Below are 20101 nucleotides of genomic sequence, written 5' to 3' on the forward strand. Positions count from 1 at the left end.
GCAAATTAAATTGCTTAGATGAGAGTATGCCAAATTGACTGACAATACACCTTGGGAAAGCAAGTTGTGAGGCACACAGAAAGGACTAAATTTTCACTGGGTGGAGGAGGGAGTGGTCTGGGCAGGCCCGTAATTTTAAAGTGCCTAGCATAATGGTGTTCTAACATGATACTGATGAACAGTGATTTTTGGAAACAGCTTTGGGAGTTGGGCCTGATGACCCATTTGAAGATTTGGATAGCTAATGACTTGCAAATAAATTGATTATCAGTATGTTAAGGGCCAGTTTGAAGTTTTTGACTGGAGACTAAGGATGAAGGGTCTGTGCATCAACAAGGATGAGGCATGTCTGCAAATAGGGAACCAGTTATCGCCACAAGAGTGAATAAAGAAGTATAAAAGGAGAAGGCTTAGAGAGGTGCTCATACATTAACACACAGCTACCATCATATCAAAAGAGCTTTCTGAGCACTGTGGTGCTTAGGCACTTGGTGGGGTTAGTGAACTTTCAAAGATCTCAGATATAGAGAATTGTGGGGATGGTTGAGTTAAGAAGTCTTGCTGATTGAGGTGGCAGCAGGACACGCAAGATCTTAACTTTTTTTTTTCAGAATATCATCAGGCATCTTGAGTGAAGCCAGCATTTTGTTAGCTGTCCCTAAGGTCTTAACTTAGTGGCTTACCAGGTCATGTGAAAGGACAGCTACATTTACATAATACAATATTAGAACGGCAGAATAGCTGGGATTTTTCTTTAAATAAAAACAAAGAAATAATCAGGCTTACAAGCTGTAAGTTAACTATATTACAATAAATAAAGTTATTTTTTTGTTACTGATAAAAGTTTGTGTGAGTTGCTTTTGTCCTGAATAGCAGAATATCAGGGGATTTGGTGGTCTTGGTAATCTAATTGTTATTTTATGCAAGGACTGCAAGAATTGCAGATGCTGTAAATCATAAACAAAAACAGAACTTGCTGGAAAAGTTCAGCAGGTCTGGCAGCATCTTTGGGAAGAAATCAGAGTTAATGTTTCGGGTCAAGTGACTCTTCATCAGAACTGATTGAGAAAGGGTCACAACCTAAAATGCTGATGCTGATTTCTCTCCACAGATGCTGTCAGGCCTGCTGAGCTTTTCCAGTGACTTCTGTTATTGTGTCATTTTATATGCCTGGAATAGTTTATGAAAAAGTGGGGCATGATTACTGACTCCAAAACCCCATAATGTATTTCTTTCACCATGACGCAGAGGTTTGAATTCCTCAGATCTTATCTCTGTCCCCCACAATGGTCTTGGACAGTTTCAAATTTACATTTAATTTCGTAAAATGAAATGATTTACACCAAACGTTTGAGAAAGCTCATATTTCCCTTTAAAGTCTCAGCGACCAAGTGGAGCACAAAGATCCACCACTCTGTCTCTATTGATCTAACCTCAGCCTATACGATCTATAACTGCAGTTGAGAATGCTAAGAAGGGCTATATTAGATGGATTTAAAATTATGAAAGGAACTTGATAGGAAAGGGCAAGGCAGTGGAGGATCATCAATTTTGAATTTCCTACCAAGATAAGGAAAAGAGAGGTTCATGGGGATGTCGTTTTCCAGAGGGATGTTCGAGAATGAAATATTTTGCAACAGTTACCAACACTTGCCATGTTTTGCTTTTGTGAATAATGTGTGTTCACTGACTCACCTGTGACTGTTCTATTTACCTGAAAGGTGGTGTAAATTTTCAAGAGCTTCATAAACAAACGTGTGGTCATTAGAAAGGTACTGAAGTGTTTGACAACTCACTAACATTTATCCTAAACAAATATTAATTAAAGATTAAATATTGTGCAATGTTCTTCATGTCTTGATAACATTTCACTGGAAACAAACACAATCGCCAACTCGGGGCTGTTTTGACTGTTGTAAGATATTCAATTTATCTTTGTACATTAGTGCCTTCATTACTGACTGCATGGTAGAAAATTCTTTTAACAAGGCACGTACCATCCAGAACTAAATTACCATTCTTTCATCAGTTAAAATCCTGGAACTTCCTGGGAGAGTTGGCACAATGTGGAATTCCACTGTTCAATCAAGTGGCTAATCATCACCTTCAGAAGTAATGAGGGGTGGCTAATAACAACTGGTTTTACCAGTGCTGTCAATATTCCATTAATGAGTAATCAACAAGTTTTATATTTGAAAGAAATCACTACCATCGTGCGAATCAACCACTTGAGTAGAAAATGGCAGCTGATAATGAGAGATTTATATTGAATGGAATGAGATGTACAAGCAAAGATTGTTTCATTCATTCACAGGTTAAGGGTGCCACTGGCTAGGTCAGCATTTATTGCCCATCCCTTATTACCTAGAGAGCACTTAAGAGTCAACCACATTGCTGAGAGTCTGGAGTTAAATGTAGGCTAGACCAGGTAAAGATGGCAATTTCCCTCCCTAAAGGACATGAGTGAATAGCATGGGCTTTTCCAACAATTGACAATGGTCATCCTTAGACTCTTAATTCCAGTGTTTTTAAATATTGAATTCATATAGTCCCCAGAACATTACTCTGGTCTCTGGATTAACAATGCAGCGATAATACAACTAGCCTGTCATCTCCCAGCATATAATGCTAATTGCCATTTTCAACTCCATTTTTAAAAATGAGCACATTTCCATATGATATGAATAGCTGTGGTTGGTGGTATGATCCCATCTTATAGTAATAACTGACAAGTCACATCTCAGAGTGCAACCTGGCTTGGTAGATCATAAATTTAAAATTGGCAGTTTGCCTACCATGGTGGGCAGACACTGAATGGATTCATGAAAGAAACCCAAAGTTATTTTAACCATAGAACGAGTTCATAATGTTATGAAAGTTCTACTTAGTAAGCATTTTCTCCATTATTCTCCCAGGTAGTTCACCAAGTTATTTAGTTTAATTTCCAAGAAAGCCTGTAACTTATGCTGGCACAATCTGTTTAAAAATGACTGACTGACTGTTTTTTAAAATAAGAGTCACCTTCACGGAGCTAAAACCAAAAAAAAAACACTTACCTGTTTTAAAATGCAAATTTTGAAATGATGATATTATAAACCTTTATCACAGTGAAGAGAAACAACGGGATACCTGGCTATATATGTGTTACTGTGATATCCTGCATCCTGAAACAGTGTATATTTATTGGTTTATCTTTCGAGCCACGAAGCTTTTAAACTTTGAGGACTCAAAGGTTTATGTCATCTTTCATTCACTGGTTTTCAACTTACAGAGAAAGTTTGCCATTTTTAGAGTGTTACACAATTTTGAGTTATCTTGAAAAAGTCGAACTTCCCCTACTAATTATTGAATTGTTAATAGTTATCAAATAGATTTTGTTTCTTATCCTCTGAAGTTATTGACTCCTTAACACAATAATTTTCTGCAGGTTTCTTTGTACTTTTGCAGAGAGATAGCAGTTAACATTTCAGATCCAGTGACCCTTCCTCATAGCTATGAGAATGTGATTAGGGTATAAGCAGGCAGGGAAAGAGTTAAGTTCTGAGTTTTGTGAAACAAGAGATTCAGCTGAGCATAACACAGACCAGATAAAAACTTAGTTAACAAGGGGATACTGGAGGCAAGGGTAATGGGTTAACAAGGTGGAAAAGCAGTCATTATATAGAGTCATTTAACAATATTGGAAGCATTCAGCTTGTAAGGTCAGCTTGAATCCAATTAACACGGTAAAGAGCATTCATTGTATAACAGTAAAGGGCTTGGTGTCTCTCTCTCTGGGATGACAACTGGACCTGAAACATGAAGTCTGTTTTTTTCTTCACAGATGCTGCCAATCTTTGGGGTACATCTACTCAGTTGCCTGAGTCTCAAAATCACTGGAGATGAAACTTTGAAAAGTCTTTAAGTGTTTATTCAAACAACTCTTTTAATACATAGCAAACATTTTATGAACCAGCACCTGTGGGACCAGGAGTGTGCCAGTAGATCAAATATTGTGGATAATCAGGAGATCCACATAATCAATGTAAAAACACACACTTAAATAATAGAAACATAATGCAGAGCGCATATACACTTTGGTGTTAAACTTTATTTACAGCATAATGCAACTTTGCCTTAAATAAAACTTACTGGCAGAGAGCCTTCTAGCCTGCACCCATAACTGATTGCAGCATTTGAGAGGTTGGGTTGAAATTGAATCAACTGTCAATGTTTTATGTGCCAAATATAATTAAGTCACCATATAGCATTTGTTACAAACGCAAGTATTTGTATTTTACGCCGACTATATTTACATAATTTTAAAATACACTGATATAATCAGATATAATAATACAGTAAACTTTACAGTATTTGAGGTACAAAATGTTTGCCAGCTTATCGAGAATGCTGGTCCATAAGGTGCCGGTTAAAACAAAGTTTGCTGAATCAACTTAAATCAACGTCTTTGTTTTGTTGGTAAGAAGGTAGTGGGAACTATTCCATTTTAAAAAGAGTGGTTAACATCATACAACTGTGAAGCTCAATGAATGACTATTGTGCACTCAGATATCAATAAAACAGGGCACTGTTCTGATTGATTGACAGTTCATTAGATTTTTATACAAGGACAAATTTTATTGCCAAACAGCTACACTATACTATCTAATTTTGTTTTCCCTTTCTGTATATAAGATATTATCAAATGAGATATTCTAGAATTTATATCACCTGATTTGGATTCTGTGCTGCTAATTTAAGAAATCTTCAAACTGGGAGGTTAAGGAGATAAATAATTGTTCCCTCAGTTCGCATAAATCCTTGAGGTGAACTTTTTAATGTTGAGGTTTCTAACCACAACACGTTCTAGTGTAAAAACCTGTTAAGTTGCCGTAAAAAATAATATGGATGAGTATATTGAATACCTGTGATGATTATAAAATCCAGGCCAATTTTCTTAGCTCAAAACGTGGCTTAGCCAAATTGGCTCTGACCTACCTTGATGTCCAAATTTTAGTGAGGTTCACTGGAGAATAATTAGGAGCAGCATTCTTGACGAGTGTTCCTGCCACCTAATTGCAATGCCTTGCAGCAATCCTTCCTGAGCACAATTAGCTGAACAGTAAGTAACTTAATCATTAGAGAAGGTTCATTAGTTTTGTTAACCATTAGACCCTGCTCATCAGCATTTAAAAAGAAAAAAAATGATTCTCAATTGTAGTAGCCTATAGTAAATTCTCTAGATGAATAAAATACAAATACTTGCATTTGTAACAAATGCTATATGGTGACTTAATTATATTTGGCAGGGACCAGTAATGTAGTGTATTGATGCCAAGAGATTTAAGAAGGCTTTAGATCAGTAATCATCACAGTCAGCCTCATAATACCAATTAGTGCATATTCCACCTCAGGGCATCTTTAGAGAGAACCTGCTGCTGCTCTGTTTGCTGCGTCTCCAGAGTGTTTTTGAGGAGCACAACTTTTTGAATGCCAAGTGGTTTTAACAAACTTGTAGGGACATCCTTCAATGATATTTGGCTGAGAAGGATGAGGATGCTGTCTCCTTGCTTTAATTGGATGATATATAGTTCTGCCAAACTGTCATGCCAGTTAACTGAGAGTTGTAAAGCTTTGTGCTTGCAAATTGCAGCTTTAGATGTGAACTTTTATAATGTGAGGGATAATGGTCCAGGTATTTACAGTTTTATCATCAACAGGAACTGCAGAAGTCCTGTCAGATTTAATGGTAGACCCTGGTTAGAATATCATTTCTCTTGTGGCAGCTCACCAGATTGAGAGGCTGGTCGTTGGGTGAGAAATTTATTGGCAGCTAGAATGGCTTGGAATAATCACCAGCTATCAAGAGGTTTGGGGAATAGGTGGGAACTATGGCAGAGATAAAGGAGTGAGAGAAGAAAGACGAGATCGTCGGGATCGTGTGGAAACGTTATAGTTGGAAGCCAGGATTGAACAACAACAAATCACAGCTAGCTTGATTTTGGGGTGAGAGGAAATATCCTCTTCAATGGAAATGTTGCCAAAATCAGAAGTATGGAGTCTCTAATAAATATTACATTTAATGGGTGAGAGAGAGATTTCACATTTTTTAGATTTACCCCTTCTACTGTCCACTGGTGGTGGTGGTGGTTGGAGGTGGGGAGGGGGGGGGGGGGGGGGGGGGGGGGGGGGGGGGGGGGGGGGGTGTGTGTAGGTGAGTGCAGTGGTTTTAATTTAGCTCCAATAGTACAGTTAAGGACAGAGTACAGTAATACAATATCCTTCATTTATCACTTAGCCAAGTATCACAATATAACAGCTGCATTAAAAAATAATAAAATGTTTATTTCCAACTGTTGTAAAGTATGAGGGAGAAGGGAAGAGATGATTATGATTGGGGATTTAAATGAGAAAAAAAATGGGTAGATGTGCACATGGAACATAAACACTGGTATAAAAAGGGTTGATCTGACTGATCTGTTTTAGTGCCGTGTAACTATGAAATTCTGTGTGCAATATTATGCAGTCAGGATATAATTTAAGAAAAACACATGCTTATAATGGGGTCATTAGATTAGATTAGATTACAGTGTGGAAACAGGCCCTTCGGCCCAACAAGTCCACACCGACCCGCCGAAGCGCAATCCACCCATACCCCTACATTTACCCCTTACCTAACACTACGGACAATTTAGCATGGCCAATTCACCTGGCCTGCACATCTTTGGACTGTTGGAGGAAACCGGAGCACCCGGAGGAAACCCACGCAGACACGGGGAGAACGTGAAAACTCCACACAGTCAGTCGCCTGAGGCGGGAACTGAACCCGGGTCTTTGGCGCTGTGAGGCAGCAGTGCTAACCACTGTGCCACCGTGCCATCATACAGTCTGGAAATAGACCCATGCCGACCAGGTTTCCCAAACTAAACTAACGCATGCACTAGCCAGTTTTGAAACAGTTTCTACCCTCTTGTAGTTAGAATATTGAATGGACTCTCAAACACTTCACATTCACCTGCACCTGTGTTTTTGTTTCTGCCGCTGTTATCTATTATTTACTTATCTATGCTACTGAACTATGTGATCTGTCTGTACTGCTCGCGAGACAAAGCTTTTCACTGTGCCTTGGTACACATGACAATTCAATTCAATTCAATTCTCTGTTTGGCCCATGTCCCTCCAAACTTTCCTATTCAAACCTGTCCAAACATCTTTTAAACGTTGTAATTAGAGGTTTTACAATTTATAAAGGAAAACTATTCATTCATTATATTACAACCCATCAATTGACTAATGTCCCTTTAGGGAAGGAAGTCTTTTGCCCTTATCCAGTCTGGCCTACATGTGATGAGGGACTGGGTTAGAAATCACAGGATGTGCTGCGATCCTTGGCTCAGGCGCCTGGCCCTTGATCCCTGACAAAAGGGCAGTGGGTCCCCTGAAGTTCTGGTCTCTAGCTATTGCGCCCTGATGAACTACACCTTACACTGCCATGTCATAGGCCTCGTACGTAATTCCAGACTCTCAACAATGTAGTTGATTCTTAATTTCCTTCCAAAATGGCCCAGCAAACCACTCAGATGGAGGACAATCAGGGGTGGCCAACAAATGCTGAACTTGCTAGTGACATTAGAAATAAATATTGCCAAATTTTGATTACAGTCAAAGTTCAACCATGGCTGGTGGACACACAGTGAATACATTCTGAGTGGTGCTGGTTTAGAGAACTATTATGGCCTAACCAATATCCTGTACAGCTGCAACATGACCTCACAACTCCTATACTCAATGCTCTGACCAATAAAGGATAGCATACCAAACGCCGCCTTCACTATCCTATCTACATGTGACTTCACTTTTAAGGAGCTATGAACCTGCACTCCAAGGTCTCTTTGTTCAGCAACACTCCCCAGGACCTTACCATTAAGTGTATGAGTCCTAACCTGGTTTGCCTTTCCAAAATGCTCTTTGCATTTGTCGAAATTAACGCGGACCAAGGAGACTAATGTGCGCAAATCAAAAGGTGTTCACAAAACCCCACGTTGAAATGAAGATGAAGGTCGGCGGGAGTCGACCAAGGTAGGATCCCCTCGTGGGTGCTGGCCCGTCTCACCCGCACCTTTGGGGAGGTGCAGCGTAAACACATGTGTTTAGACCTGAAAGATGGTGAACTATGCCAGTGCAGGGCAGCCAGAGGAAACTCTAGTGGAGGTTTGTAGTGGTCCAAATGTGCAAATCGGTCGCCCCTTGATATAGGGGCGAAAGACTAATTGAACCATCTAGTAGCTGTTTCCCTCCAAAATTTCCCTCAAGATAGCTGGTGCTCGTTCACCACATTGTTTTACCGGGCAAAGCGAATGGTTAGAGGTTTTGGGGCTGAACCGATCTTAACCTATTCTCAAACTTTTGGAAACTGCTGAAATCTTTTATGATTTTCCTAGTCTACAATTGTAACACGGAGTGAGCCCAATCCAGGAGTAAGCAGTGCTTTTTGCTGAAGTAATTTTACTATAAATACATTCCATTGGCAAAGTAACGTTGAATACGAGCAGTAGTAATGGGTGCAGTGTAACTCTCAAAGTAAATTTAAGCTCAGCTGAACCCAACACAAATCTAGCGGCCAATAGCGGTTTAAGAAATGAATGTCTTCTAATGTAATACGGCTTAGGTATTTTCAACATCTTTCCTTAAACCCTGAAGGATATTTTTAAGCTTTGCATTCATTTAAATATCAAGTTATCTTCTTTAAAGCTGAATTATTTTCATGAATGGAGATGAGGGAAATAGCAGCAGGGCGAGCACAGTTAATGGAGCTTTTTAAATAAACATTCAGTCAGAAGGCATAACGGCAATGCTTTTCTGATAGATCAACTTTGTTTGCAATGGTGCTGTGAATGTGCTTGCCCATTTTGCAATGAAAGGAAGCATTGACCACTGAAAAATGACACCTTATGGCAAGTTTGTACATTGTGGTCAATTCTTGGCCATCCTTATTCACTGTAAACTAATCAGCTGGTCTGACTTCCGCCAAAGTTCTGTTTGCATTATGTCATAATATGCTGAATGAAAAAGTTTCAAACCCACTACTCAAAATGGCTTTCTCATAGTCCAGACAGTCCAGACTTTCACTTCAACAGTCAAACAAACTGTAATTCATTAAAATAACTGTTGGAAAATTTGACTCATTAGCTGGTGATAAGTTACTTATGTTTTTTCAATTTTGGAGGTTAGAGAATAAAATTGTTCACAATTAGCACATACCACTGACCCTTCATTACTGTTTGTTTTTTATTTTCAACTGTCCTGTGACACTTGTAGTCAAAGTGACTGACAAATCTCCATGATATTCCAATTTTTAAACAGAAATTATTACCTGCAATTAAAGATCGAATAATGTTTCTTCCATAATGTTAAAATAGAATTCAGTCAAGCTTGAAATTTCTGCACTCCAATATCTGCAAATATTTTCCCAGGGGATGTAGTGTCAGCTGTTCTTTAAATAGAACCAGTGAAGGAGTTCACTGGAATAGCATTGGTACAGAATAGTGATGCCAGAGGCCACATATTGGGCAGCAAATTCAAACCTTGTGTTGCATAGGAGGATGGTGGGGAAGCAGGGTGACCTTGTGAGCTTCTACCTTGAGATCTTCCCTCGAAGGAATGGGATGATTAACATTCCAGAATCTTCAGTTTTTTGTTTTCTCCTTCATCTTTAAAGTTTATGCAGTTTTCTTCTTTTTCAAAGGGATTGGCTCCTGCACTATGGTATAGATCCCAGTGATCATCCTTTATTAACTTATGCAAATGACCATTATTAATGAATAAATCTCAGCTACGGTTGGAATAACATAGGAAGGTGGTGGCCTTGGTACCAGTCCAGTTTAATGTGCTTCCCTTACTGGAAAAAATACCTGCCACGTAATGTCCAACTCCATGTCAATTTTACTTTTATCCAAATTGTAACATCCCTCATATTACACTGGCTGATTCAGATGAGGAAAAAGTCAGGAGATCCAACCCGTGTGGGTCAGAGATGGCGGTTTTACTCAAGTTATTTGGGAACACAAGTGATAGAGTCAAAGAGTCATACAGCATGGAAACAGACTCTTTGGTCCAACTCATCGATGCTAACCAGATTTTCTAAACTGAACTAGTCCTATTTGCCTATGTTTGGCCCATAAACCTCTAAACCTTTCCTATTAATGGAGCTGTTCAAATACCTTTTTAAAATTTTGTAATTGTACTAACCTCTACCACATCCTCTGGTAGCTCATTCCATACATAATGTGGAGGTGCTGGTGTTGGACTGGGGTGGACAAAGTTAAAAATCACACAACACCAGGTTATAGTCCAAAAGGTTTATTTGGAAGTGCAAACTTTTGAAGCACTGCTCCATCATCAGGTAGCTGTGGAGCAGAATCATATGGCACAGAATTTATAGCAAAAGGTCATAGTGTCATACAACCGATCCAATATATTGAAAAAATCTAGATTGTTGTTAAGTCTTTCATCTTTTAGAATGTGTTGCAGGTTTTGGTTCATTAAGATGTAAATCCCAGAACTTCTTTCAAGTCACATTCCTGAGATAGCTTAAGGTTTTATTAAAAAAAAAGTGACATCTCAATTCAGACAGTGCAGTAAAGGTGTGAGGTTACGCTCTGTCTGTGTTCCAGTCTTGAGTCTGACTGGTTCTATTTCCAGAGTAGGAGTTCCATAAATGCACCACCCTCTGTGAAAATGTCGGTCCTCACGTCCTTTTACACCTTTCCCGTCTCACCTTAAATCTATGCCATCTAGTTTTGGACTCCCCCTACCCTTGGAAAATTACTGTGGCTCTTCATTCTATCTATGCCCCTCATGATTCTATAAACCTCTATAAGATCACCCCTCAACCTTTGAAGCCCTAGAGAAAGAAGTCTCAGCTATCTAGCCTCTCCTCATAATTCAGTTCCCCCCCTCCCCACCCCCCCCGCCCCAATCCTAGCAACATCCTTGTACATTTTTTCGTACCCTTTCTACTTTAACAACATTCTTCAAATAGCAGGATGATCACAATTTAAAGCAGTTTTATAAAAGTGGCTTCACCAATGTCTGCACAGCCGCAACATGACATCCCAACTCCTATACTCAATGCTCTGCTCAATGAAGGTAAGCATGCCAAAAGCCTCCTTCACCAACCTGTCCACTTGTTGCACCACTTTCAATGCACTATGAGCCTGCATTCCTCGGTCTCTCTGCTTAATAACATTTTCCAAGGCATTGTGATGTAAATTAAGAGATTAGATAAATAGACATTACTGGATCACTAAAGGAAGTGCATCTTCACACACAGGTTGCATTGGAATTAGGACTATAAAAGGATATTAAGTGTTGGAAAGGAGAGTTGGGAGACAAAGTTGGCAGCTTAGTTTTAGTTTAATTTTTTAGCATTGCAAAGTATGGAAGCTCTTCAGAAAAGCAAATGAATGGCAGAGGTAAACTGGAAGCAGTCCTGGATGTCAGAGTTCCAGACCAGTCTTCCTGTGTACATGTTATCTTCTTTAATCTCCTTGTCCTCTTCCTGTAGACCTTCAGTGCAGGGATCTGCATATTGCTGTACTTAATGCTCACAGATACTTTGATCTGAAAAGATTGTGTAGCACATAACAAATGTTAACCAGTTTTTCCTGAGTTGTTGGGAAATTTGCCAGCGGATGAGCATGTTGTAGCTCTCCAGCTGGTTGGTGTCTTCCATCTGGCGAGCCACCTCCTTGTGTAATTGAGTGTAAGACTTTCCAAGTTAAGAACATGCCTCAAAATCTTTACAACATTCACATCACTACATAAATATAAGTTTTTTAAATGATTGATTTCCATTACTGTTCCAAGCCATGTGTGCCTCGGGTATTTGTGTTATGTGCTCAAAAAAAAGTGTTTACTTTAAACATTCTTAAAAAAAAAACCTAACCTTTCCATTCTTCAACAGATTTGAAATGAGACAGTAATAGTTAAGATCAAGAACACTGAGATCCTTGAATATTGAAGCTTGAACAATGATGTTAGCTGAATGATGTAGAAAGTACTATGGAAAACTGAAAAAGAGAATAAGAAAAGCAAAGAAAGAGAATATTAGAATAGATCAGTGGCTAACTTAAAAGGGAATACAAATGCCTTTTATGCATGCATAACATAAAAGTGTAGTCAAGACAAGGAAGAGTGAATAAATGTACAACTCTGATTTTTTTTTTAAGATGATTATATTTTAGGACTGAAATTTTCAATCTAGGAGCTTGTGTGACTTATTCTCCAGTGTGCCTAACAGTAAGCCTGGGTGGCTTGATTGTTAAAGACCAAAGGGAGGCTTGAATTGTTTTAGTGAGAAGTTGCAAGGTATGTACACATGGAAACAGTGGTGAGGTCTTTGAGGTGCAATGGGTCAAGCTTGAGTCTCCCAAAGTACCAGAAAGGTACTTGGTCTAAACAACTCCACTGTAATATTGTTTATTTACTTCTAAGTTGAAAGGGGGTTGAGTTCAAGAATAGCTGATTAGCTTTTCTACCTAGTACAAGGCTAACATGTTTCATGTGCCATGGGGGGTCGTGAATTGGCCAGCTATTTTGTAAATTAAGTGATGCACATTTGTGCTGAACACAAGGAAAATGAAAATCAAGAAGTGGCATGTAACCGATTCTTCAACCAGCAGTATAAATCACCCCAACAAATCTACAAATGGAGCTATTCGGCATGATTTTCTGGCAATTACACTCTTGAATTTCTCTATTTCTGATCTTTACTGTTTGTCAATAATACTAGCACTAATTTTGCAATTCTCTCATATCTGAGGGCACTGTGCGCTCAATCCATTGCCTGTGAGGTCCCTCTTTGAAACAGGTGCTGCAACAATTGACCAAATGTGGTGTCACTCAGTCATCCAATTAGCATCCTGATTGTATCATGTCTTGCTTAAATTGTTGCTACATTAAGAAGGAATATCAGCTTCATCATTGACCAGACAAGTGTGATTGGCTGCAGCGAGCACAATGACATGTCCTAACTGCAGGCTTTGTCCCACCTGTGCAGAAACTATATTGGAAAACTGTCATCATGGCAGAATACTAGATCAGAGTTGCTGTGATGAATCAATGGAGTAAATGACCTTCTTTGTCAAGATAACTCCATATTGACTCTATGATTCCTGCTGTTAAGGTAATTTTGAAGACAAGGTTAAACAATTCTGACTTAGTTTTATTTAAAAAGTACAGGTTTCTATCTCCAAGAAACTCAAGCAGAGAATGGTAGAAGCATATACAAAACTTAGCAATGTCTATGAATCCAGGTTTTAATTTTTACAGACCTGCTGTGTGTTTTCAGCATTTTCTTTTTAATTTGAATTCCAGCATTTGTAAACTATTTGAAACATGATTGAGTTGTATGTATAATTGTTAGATACCATGCAGGGTCTCTAAGAAGGGCTCATGCCCGAAACATCGATTCTCCTGCTCCTTGGATGCTGCTTGACCTGCTGCGCTTTTCCAGCAATACATTTTCAGCTCCGATCTCCAGCATCTGCAGTCCTCACTTTCTCCTCTAAGCAATTATGTCAGCTGTGTTTTATTTTATTCATTGGAGAACGACTGCAGTTCATGTCAAAAGTCTTTTTAAAATATATAACTGCATTATATTTACTCTGCAGTTGCAGTCAGGCAAACATTATTAGATACATGTTCTTCTCTGTATTCTGAGCATAAATTGGTGCTGCATCTCGTGAAATTGTGTGGCCTAGTCTGTGATTTTACACTGATTAACTTTGGTGGCCAGAAAATCAAGAGCATTCTTCCATCAACTGTAATGGAGAGGAAATGAGATGCTGAGATTGTATCATTTCACAAAGCACGTGGATAAAATGGATAATTTGTACTTGTTTTCCAGAAACCAGTTAGGAGCACTGAGCTATGTATTGTGAAATTGCTGTGCAGGAATCCTGTCAATAAAAAGGTGCAGATTTTGGAGTTCAAACCACACAGCACATGGGAAAACCAAAACCTGTGTGGGTTTCTCCCGAGTGCTGCCAGATGTATGCACAGTCATGATCTCTAGTGTATCGGCAGGTAAGGATTTGCCCCGTTGACTCCATATTTGCACTTTTTCCTTTCAGCTGTCCTTAAGTATAGAATATTGTAAAGTATAGCAACACCGACATTTTAATCGTGGAACATTCTGGAACTGAATGTACTGTGCTCAAAATTTTAATTTTTAAAAAAACATGAACTTACTGTTCTATTTTACCATTGTCTATAATCCCTTGAGTAAACCTTTTTAGAGATAATTGGTTTAGTTAAGATGATGGATGGTGAAGCAATGGATAAACAACTACTCAGGTTTGATTTCTGGGAGAAGTGTATATAATCCCTTCATTCTTATTGCTCACTTTAACACACGTCTTTTAATATTAGAGCTCAATCACATTGTGCCCTTTCTCATCAGAAGCAATCAACTGGAGGAGCAGTACATAAAGATGAAGATACCCTTGGGAGAATTTCTGTTCAAGACGAATTTGGCTCAAATCAGACAAACACAAAGCCATTGCGCTCATGAATGTAGGCAATGACAGAGAAGTCTAATGCAATATCTGCAATCATTACTTACGAGTGCCAAACTGACATTGCCAATGTGAAGTTTATGCAGTTATGAAATAACTCCATAGAGGCTGGTATCCTGTCACAAAGTCACCATTTGTTTACAAGTGGAGAGTCCTTGACACTAATCCAGCTTCCTCAGAGAGGGCTCCGAATGAACAGGATGTCTGACTCTCCTGTTCTTATCTGTCAGCCAGGGCTCCCTGATTAGGGCTGTTACAGTGGTCCAGTCAGAGAACTCCTATTCTATGAGGCCACCTAGCTGACCTCGTTACAATCACTACAAGTTATAGATTTTGGTTTGGTACTTGCATGACTTTATAAAGAAACAAAATAGATGTGAATGAATATGAGTACATTGTATTTTGACTGATGCTATTGGTCATGGAATCTACTCTCCTCACTTATTCTTATCAATATGTGGTCTCGATTGCTTTCTTTTTTTAGAATTAGAATTTTTTTAGATTACCCAGGCCCATTCCCCTACCCTACATTTACCCCTGACTAGTGCACTTAGTCTACACATCCCTGAACACAATGTGCAATTTAGCATGGCCAGTCCACCTTACCTGCACATCTTTCTTCTATCTGTGCAAAGTAATTTCACTAAATCTTCCTATTTTGGATACATGGAAACCTGATTATGGAAGAAACAAAAATGCAACTTATTGATAACTACTTTTCTTTCAGTCAGCTTTGTGGAATGGACGTGTAAGCTTTTTAATATGACCTTCCATCCATCTTGAAACTTCTTATTTTCAAAGGATATTGTAGATTCTTGGCCATGATTTACTTTGGAAATCACTGTCTAAGAACCAACCGACTAAAGTAGAATTATTGGTTGGTACTGTTCTGGTCATAAATACCAATTTGTGGTGACTTTGTTGCCGCAGTTCTTGCTGCAGGATTAAAACTGGAGTGCCAATAGGAGGAAGTAGTTCTCGATACTGCAGTGAGGACTGGCCAAATAGCACTGTTGTTTTTGTCTGAAGGTGTAATTCAGCACCAATTTGGACATGCTGACTGTCTGCACCAAATAGGAACACTTGGCAAGTCTGAGACATGGAATTGAAAGGCTCAGTGTCACGCCAGGCTGTGTATTTACTGAATGAACCACTGGAGGAATCCTTGGTCAGTCTTTATTTAATTGAATGTAGTTTTCTGAACAAAAGAGACATTTCACAAATCTTAGCATTCAACTGTTTAAAGATTGAAAATTGAAAAACAGGCAATGAATGGATGATATTATTTGGTAATTAAAGCTAGTCCTTGGATTTGTTAAGCAAGCAGCTTCATAAAATTATTATAAAATCACATGATCTCTAGTACCCTTGCACATTGGGCAACTTAAGTAACCAAAAGCAGGAATTGCATTATGGAAAGAGGGTGTGCCAAACCAGTACTTTGGAATTGTTTTCTTGGTCAGTGGCAGATGGGAAAAGGAAAGGTTCTGCTTTCCTTTTATAAAAGGAACTCTCTGTTTGATCTTGTCCAGTAGGGCCAAATAATTTTGCAGATGTGGGAATATACCACAAATTTAATGACTAGATAAGCTCTCTCTGTTTCGAGATTGTGCATTGGATTCAGAACCATCCGGCATGCACCAGTTTGGCACAAATCAAAATGCTGGCTTGTTCAGAGAGTCAATGGTGTGCAGAATTTTTAAAAAACGCTTTAGTTGCCTTCATCTTGCAAAGTGATAAACTCAGTCAACATTAGACTTTTTGAAAGATTAAGTATTGCTACAAATATGGTTATGTCTTTTCATCACTGCAAGATATTTTCAGCATTATAGGTGCATATTATTTTGGATCAAAAATAGCATGCACGCTGAAGGCTATACTTCTGCCATTGACTCTGTCAGACACAATTTTAATGGAGCATCTGTGTGGGTGCAGGGAACATGCATTTGATATATGCAGGGGAGGCAGATTGTGAAATGAGTCATTGTGCAACATTGATTTGATGTTAGTAATGCTACTTTCAACATCGTTCAAGCACGTATCCTCTTTTACTCTCTCACAATTAATTGTGTATTCAGCAACAGGAGGGAGCTCACCAATCAATACAATTAAAAGGGATCATCAACTATTTTCGGAATAGTTGTTGATTTGTACTTGCTGCAACTGTTAAGTAGATAGAAATGTTTGGGAGTTTGTGTTATCATTTAAAGTTGCTGAAGACTCAGTTTGTAGTAAAGCTCTTCATTTTAAGTTTTTGCTATGATCCCTTGCTCACAGTCATACTCCTAGAGGTTGCTGTTGCCTTTGGTCTATAGTGTGGCAAGAGGAATGGACAGGAGTGACAGAAAACATGCAAACAACTGGGCAGGGGAGAAGGAGGGGGGGTAAAAGGTCACTCAGCAGCAGACAGTATCTTCTGACTGTCTTTGGGAGGCAATTCTCCCCTATCAGCACTGGTGAGGAAAAGTGCTGAAGACATCTCGTTTCAAGAAGGAGGTGTTCTCTAAATTAGATGGTTGCAGCTTGAATTGCAGTCTGTGAGTAGAAAAAGCACAACATTATCCATGGTTGTGAAAATGTTTGAACCTCTATTCATCAGCTGCCTTCCAGGCTGGAGCAGGCAACACTTGCACCCTCTTGTAATTTGCCATCTACTGTTGCCTAAGGAAAAGCAATGAGGTTCTATATGCAAAGACAAGTAAACACAGTCTGTTTTCTCTGTCCAGCAAATAGTAGGTGGAATGAGAATGTGGCTTCCCCTTGCTGCAAGGCCATGGACATTCTGAGATTTACCACAACTGGAGGGGATTCCACTCCCCCTGTCCAGCTGTTATGTGTTTCTACTCAGTACATTATGCAGTTCAAGGGTGACTATTAAATGATGACAAACACCCATGATGCTTATGCTATGACTCTAGTGCACAACTAATGTCCACATGGATAGCATGCACATAATGAAAATCATGCTGTGCCTGAAGTACCTTTCAGCTGACCATTGGAATGCTGAAACAATACTTCCATTGCCTGCACTTCGCTGGAGGAGTTTTGAGGTACTGACCAGAACATGTGCCAAGATTCATCCTGATTTGTTGCAAACTGCACCAACTCACCATCAGGAGAGCACAGCACTTGCTCCAATATGCTGAACAGCTGCAGAAGAGGAGTATGCATTCCCTGACAGTCTGAACTATTTGTGACTAGCTGGTCCTCCTGCAATACCAGTTAATACAACCCCAATTCTTGTTCAGGAGCAGTACCGCATCTTAATTTCTCTCTGGCTCTGACCATCACAGCATCTTCTTGGCCACAATATTGAAATAAACACTATCATTAAACAACTATTTCAAACCAACTTGAGAACCTAAGCCATCCCCTATTCCATTTTTAAAAAAGAAGCTAATCACAGCAGTGTGTTCCTTTTGTATCTATCTTCCATTTGCACTTGTCCATGTGTTCCTGTACAGTACTGCTGCATGGCTGGTGGTAGTTTGCCTATTTGGAGTAGGGAAGACTGCAGGCTAGATTGCGGAAGGAATGCTCACCCTAAAAAAGCCAGCTTCAAAGTGTACAATTTCAGCATGGGTGGCAGTACTCCCACAGACCAGCAACCACAAGGACAATGGAATGGTAGTGATCGGAGAAAGAATGCTATCATCCAGAGAGAGGAAATGAGTTTTGTGCTTCAAGGGCTGTTATCACTCCCCTGGGGTGGCGTCTTAACCATTCCTGTAACGTAATGGAAGACAAATTGCAGAACTGCTATGAGATGTGGCAAACCCCTTTGCACGTTGTTATAAACAGGAAGCTGAAGCTGAAGTTGCATTGGTTTATTGACACCCCCACCTCCATCTAGCTATCACCTTCCAAGTACCTTTTTCCCCCCCCATCCCCATCCCTTCCCATTTATCTCGCAGTCCCATTGAAACCCCCGTCCTTTCTTGATGAACGACCTATGCCTGAAATGACGACTTTCCTATTCCTCAGATGCTGCCTAACCGGCTGTGCTTTTCCAGCTCCACACTTTTTGACTCTGATCTCTAGCATCTGTAGTCCTCACTTTCTCCTGAGTTCATTGTCTGTCTGCTGGAGTGAAAGTTCACAATGGGTGCCTCCTACTTCTGTTGCAATGAAAGTTGTGCCTCAGCCGTCAGACATTGCAATTGTTTGTGTGCTGCCTTCATCAAAAGTTATCAGGTTAATTTCTTGTGGAGATGCCTGAACCTTGTGCCAGGACTTATTGAACTTGCAGCCAAAGAAAACTAAACAAACTAAAAATGAAAGTGAATACAAGTTGGTCATTCATTTCTATAAAACTGACAAAGTGCTGTTTCTGATCAATAAGAACAAAGTTTAATTCATTTTTTTTATGGTCATGGTATTTAGGTAGTTCAGGTTTTAAAATAAATAAAATATGTACTTTCCTGAATGTTCTGCATCTCAGAATGACAAACATCCTCATATATGAGTTGGACCAAAGAGTCTGTTTCCATGCTGTACATCCGTGCTGACTCGTTGACTCTATATGAACATTCCTACATAACCTAAAAGTGCCTACTAAAGGTGTCACCTCAAGAATGCAGACCTGTTCAGATTTTCCCAAACCATAGACTTTATTTATTCACTCACTAACAATCTTTGAGAATATCAGAGGATAATAAAGATATGGCTTGTCTTTGGCAGGTTGAATTTTGGATGACATGTTATTTCAAATGGAAGAATGCATTGTGAGAACACAGTCTACTTTTAATATTAAATGTGAAAAGGTTAAGGCTGAACTTTCCTGTTCACATTCATTTTGTGTAATTTCTGAAATGCAGTGTTCATAAATTGCTTTTGGCATGAGGTTTATTTGGCTGTAGGATGTTTGCAAATCTTTAAATTTAGATTGTAAAAGAATAGGTAATGGGTGCACAACATTCCTGAAGATCTACAATGCCTAATAATTATGAACAACTTTATTTATTATTAATATAAGTGCAGAATTTACGTTTACATAGGACCTTTCACACCTCAGGATATTGTGTTCCCATACCAATTAATTAGTTGTGAAGTTTGGTCACTCTTATGCAGGCACGGTCCAAAAAACTTACAGTGCACACCAAGGTCCTAAAAACCTTGTGGTAAATGGCATGAGAAACTGTTCTTGAAATGTTGACATAAGTGGGAGAAGTCCCCTTCTCTCCCATGAAGACAGGAAATTCATTAACGTTAAATTCAAATACAGTCCGGATGATCCAAGATATCTGCAGCTTTTTGCATTGCTCTTCCTTTCTGTCCCTTCCTTTTGCGTTTCCATCAAAATGATTTAAAAATCACGACAGTGTTACTGACTACGGCAGTGCCCTGAGCTTCCGACTTCACCAACGTTGAGACTGCACGGTTGTTTCTGCAGGTTTGCTAATCATTCCATGTCTGAAAGGACTCTGCACTTGTGTAAAACTTGTACAAAGTTGGAACTGGACTCTACCATGCTCTTTGACATTCTGTCAGCAGCTTTGCGAGTGCACCAAGCAGCTTTTTATGCCTATCCACATCCTTCTGTC

The 20101-nt window shown here is 39.2% G+C and overlaps 1 protein-coding gene across 3 annotated transcripts in view; it reads left to right on the forward strand.

Moving 5' to 3' along the window:
* pxylp1 (2-phosphoxylose phosphatase 1) overlaps positions 1–20101 on the forward strand; it is a 167101-nt gene that overhangs the window by 44611 nt on the left and 102389 nt on the right. The window contains exon 1 of one of the 3 annotated variants that reach the window (XM_043702042.1): positions 13970–14067. The exons of the other annotated variants lie outside the window; for them this stretch is intronic. Within the exon in view, the coding sequence (XP_043557977.1) occupies positions 14046–14067 (22 nt within the window). The 5' untranslated portion in view covers positions 13970–14045. Of the gene's footprint in view, positions 1–13969; positions 14068–20101 lie in introns of those variants that run through there. 3 annotated transcript variants of the gene reach the window in all.

This window comes from Chiloscyllium plagiosum, chromosome 13, assembly GCF_004010195.1.
Source record: "Chiloscyllium plagiosum isolate BGI_BamShark_2017 chromosome 13, ASM401019v2, whole genome shotgun sequence".
NCBI classification, from domain to species: Eukaryota; Metazoa; Chordata; class Chondrichthyes; order Orectolobiformes; family Hemiscylliidae; genus Chiloscyllium; species Chiloscyllium plagiosum.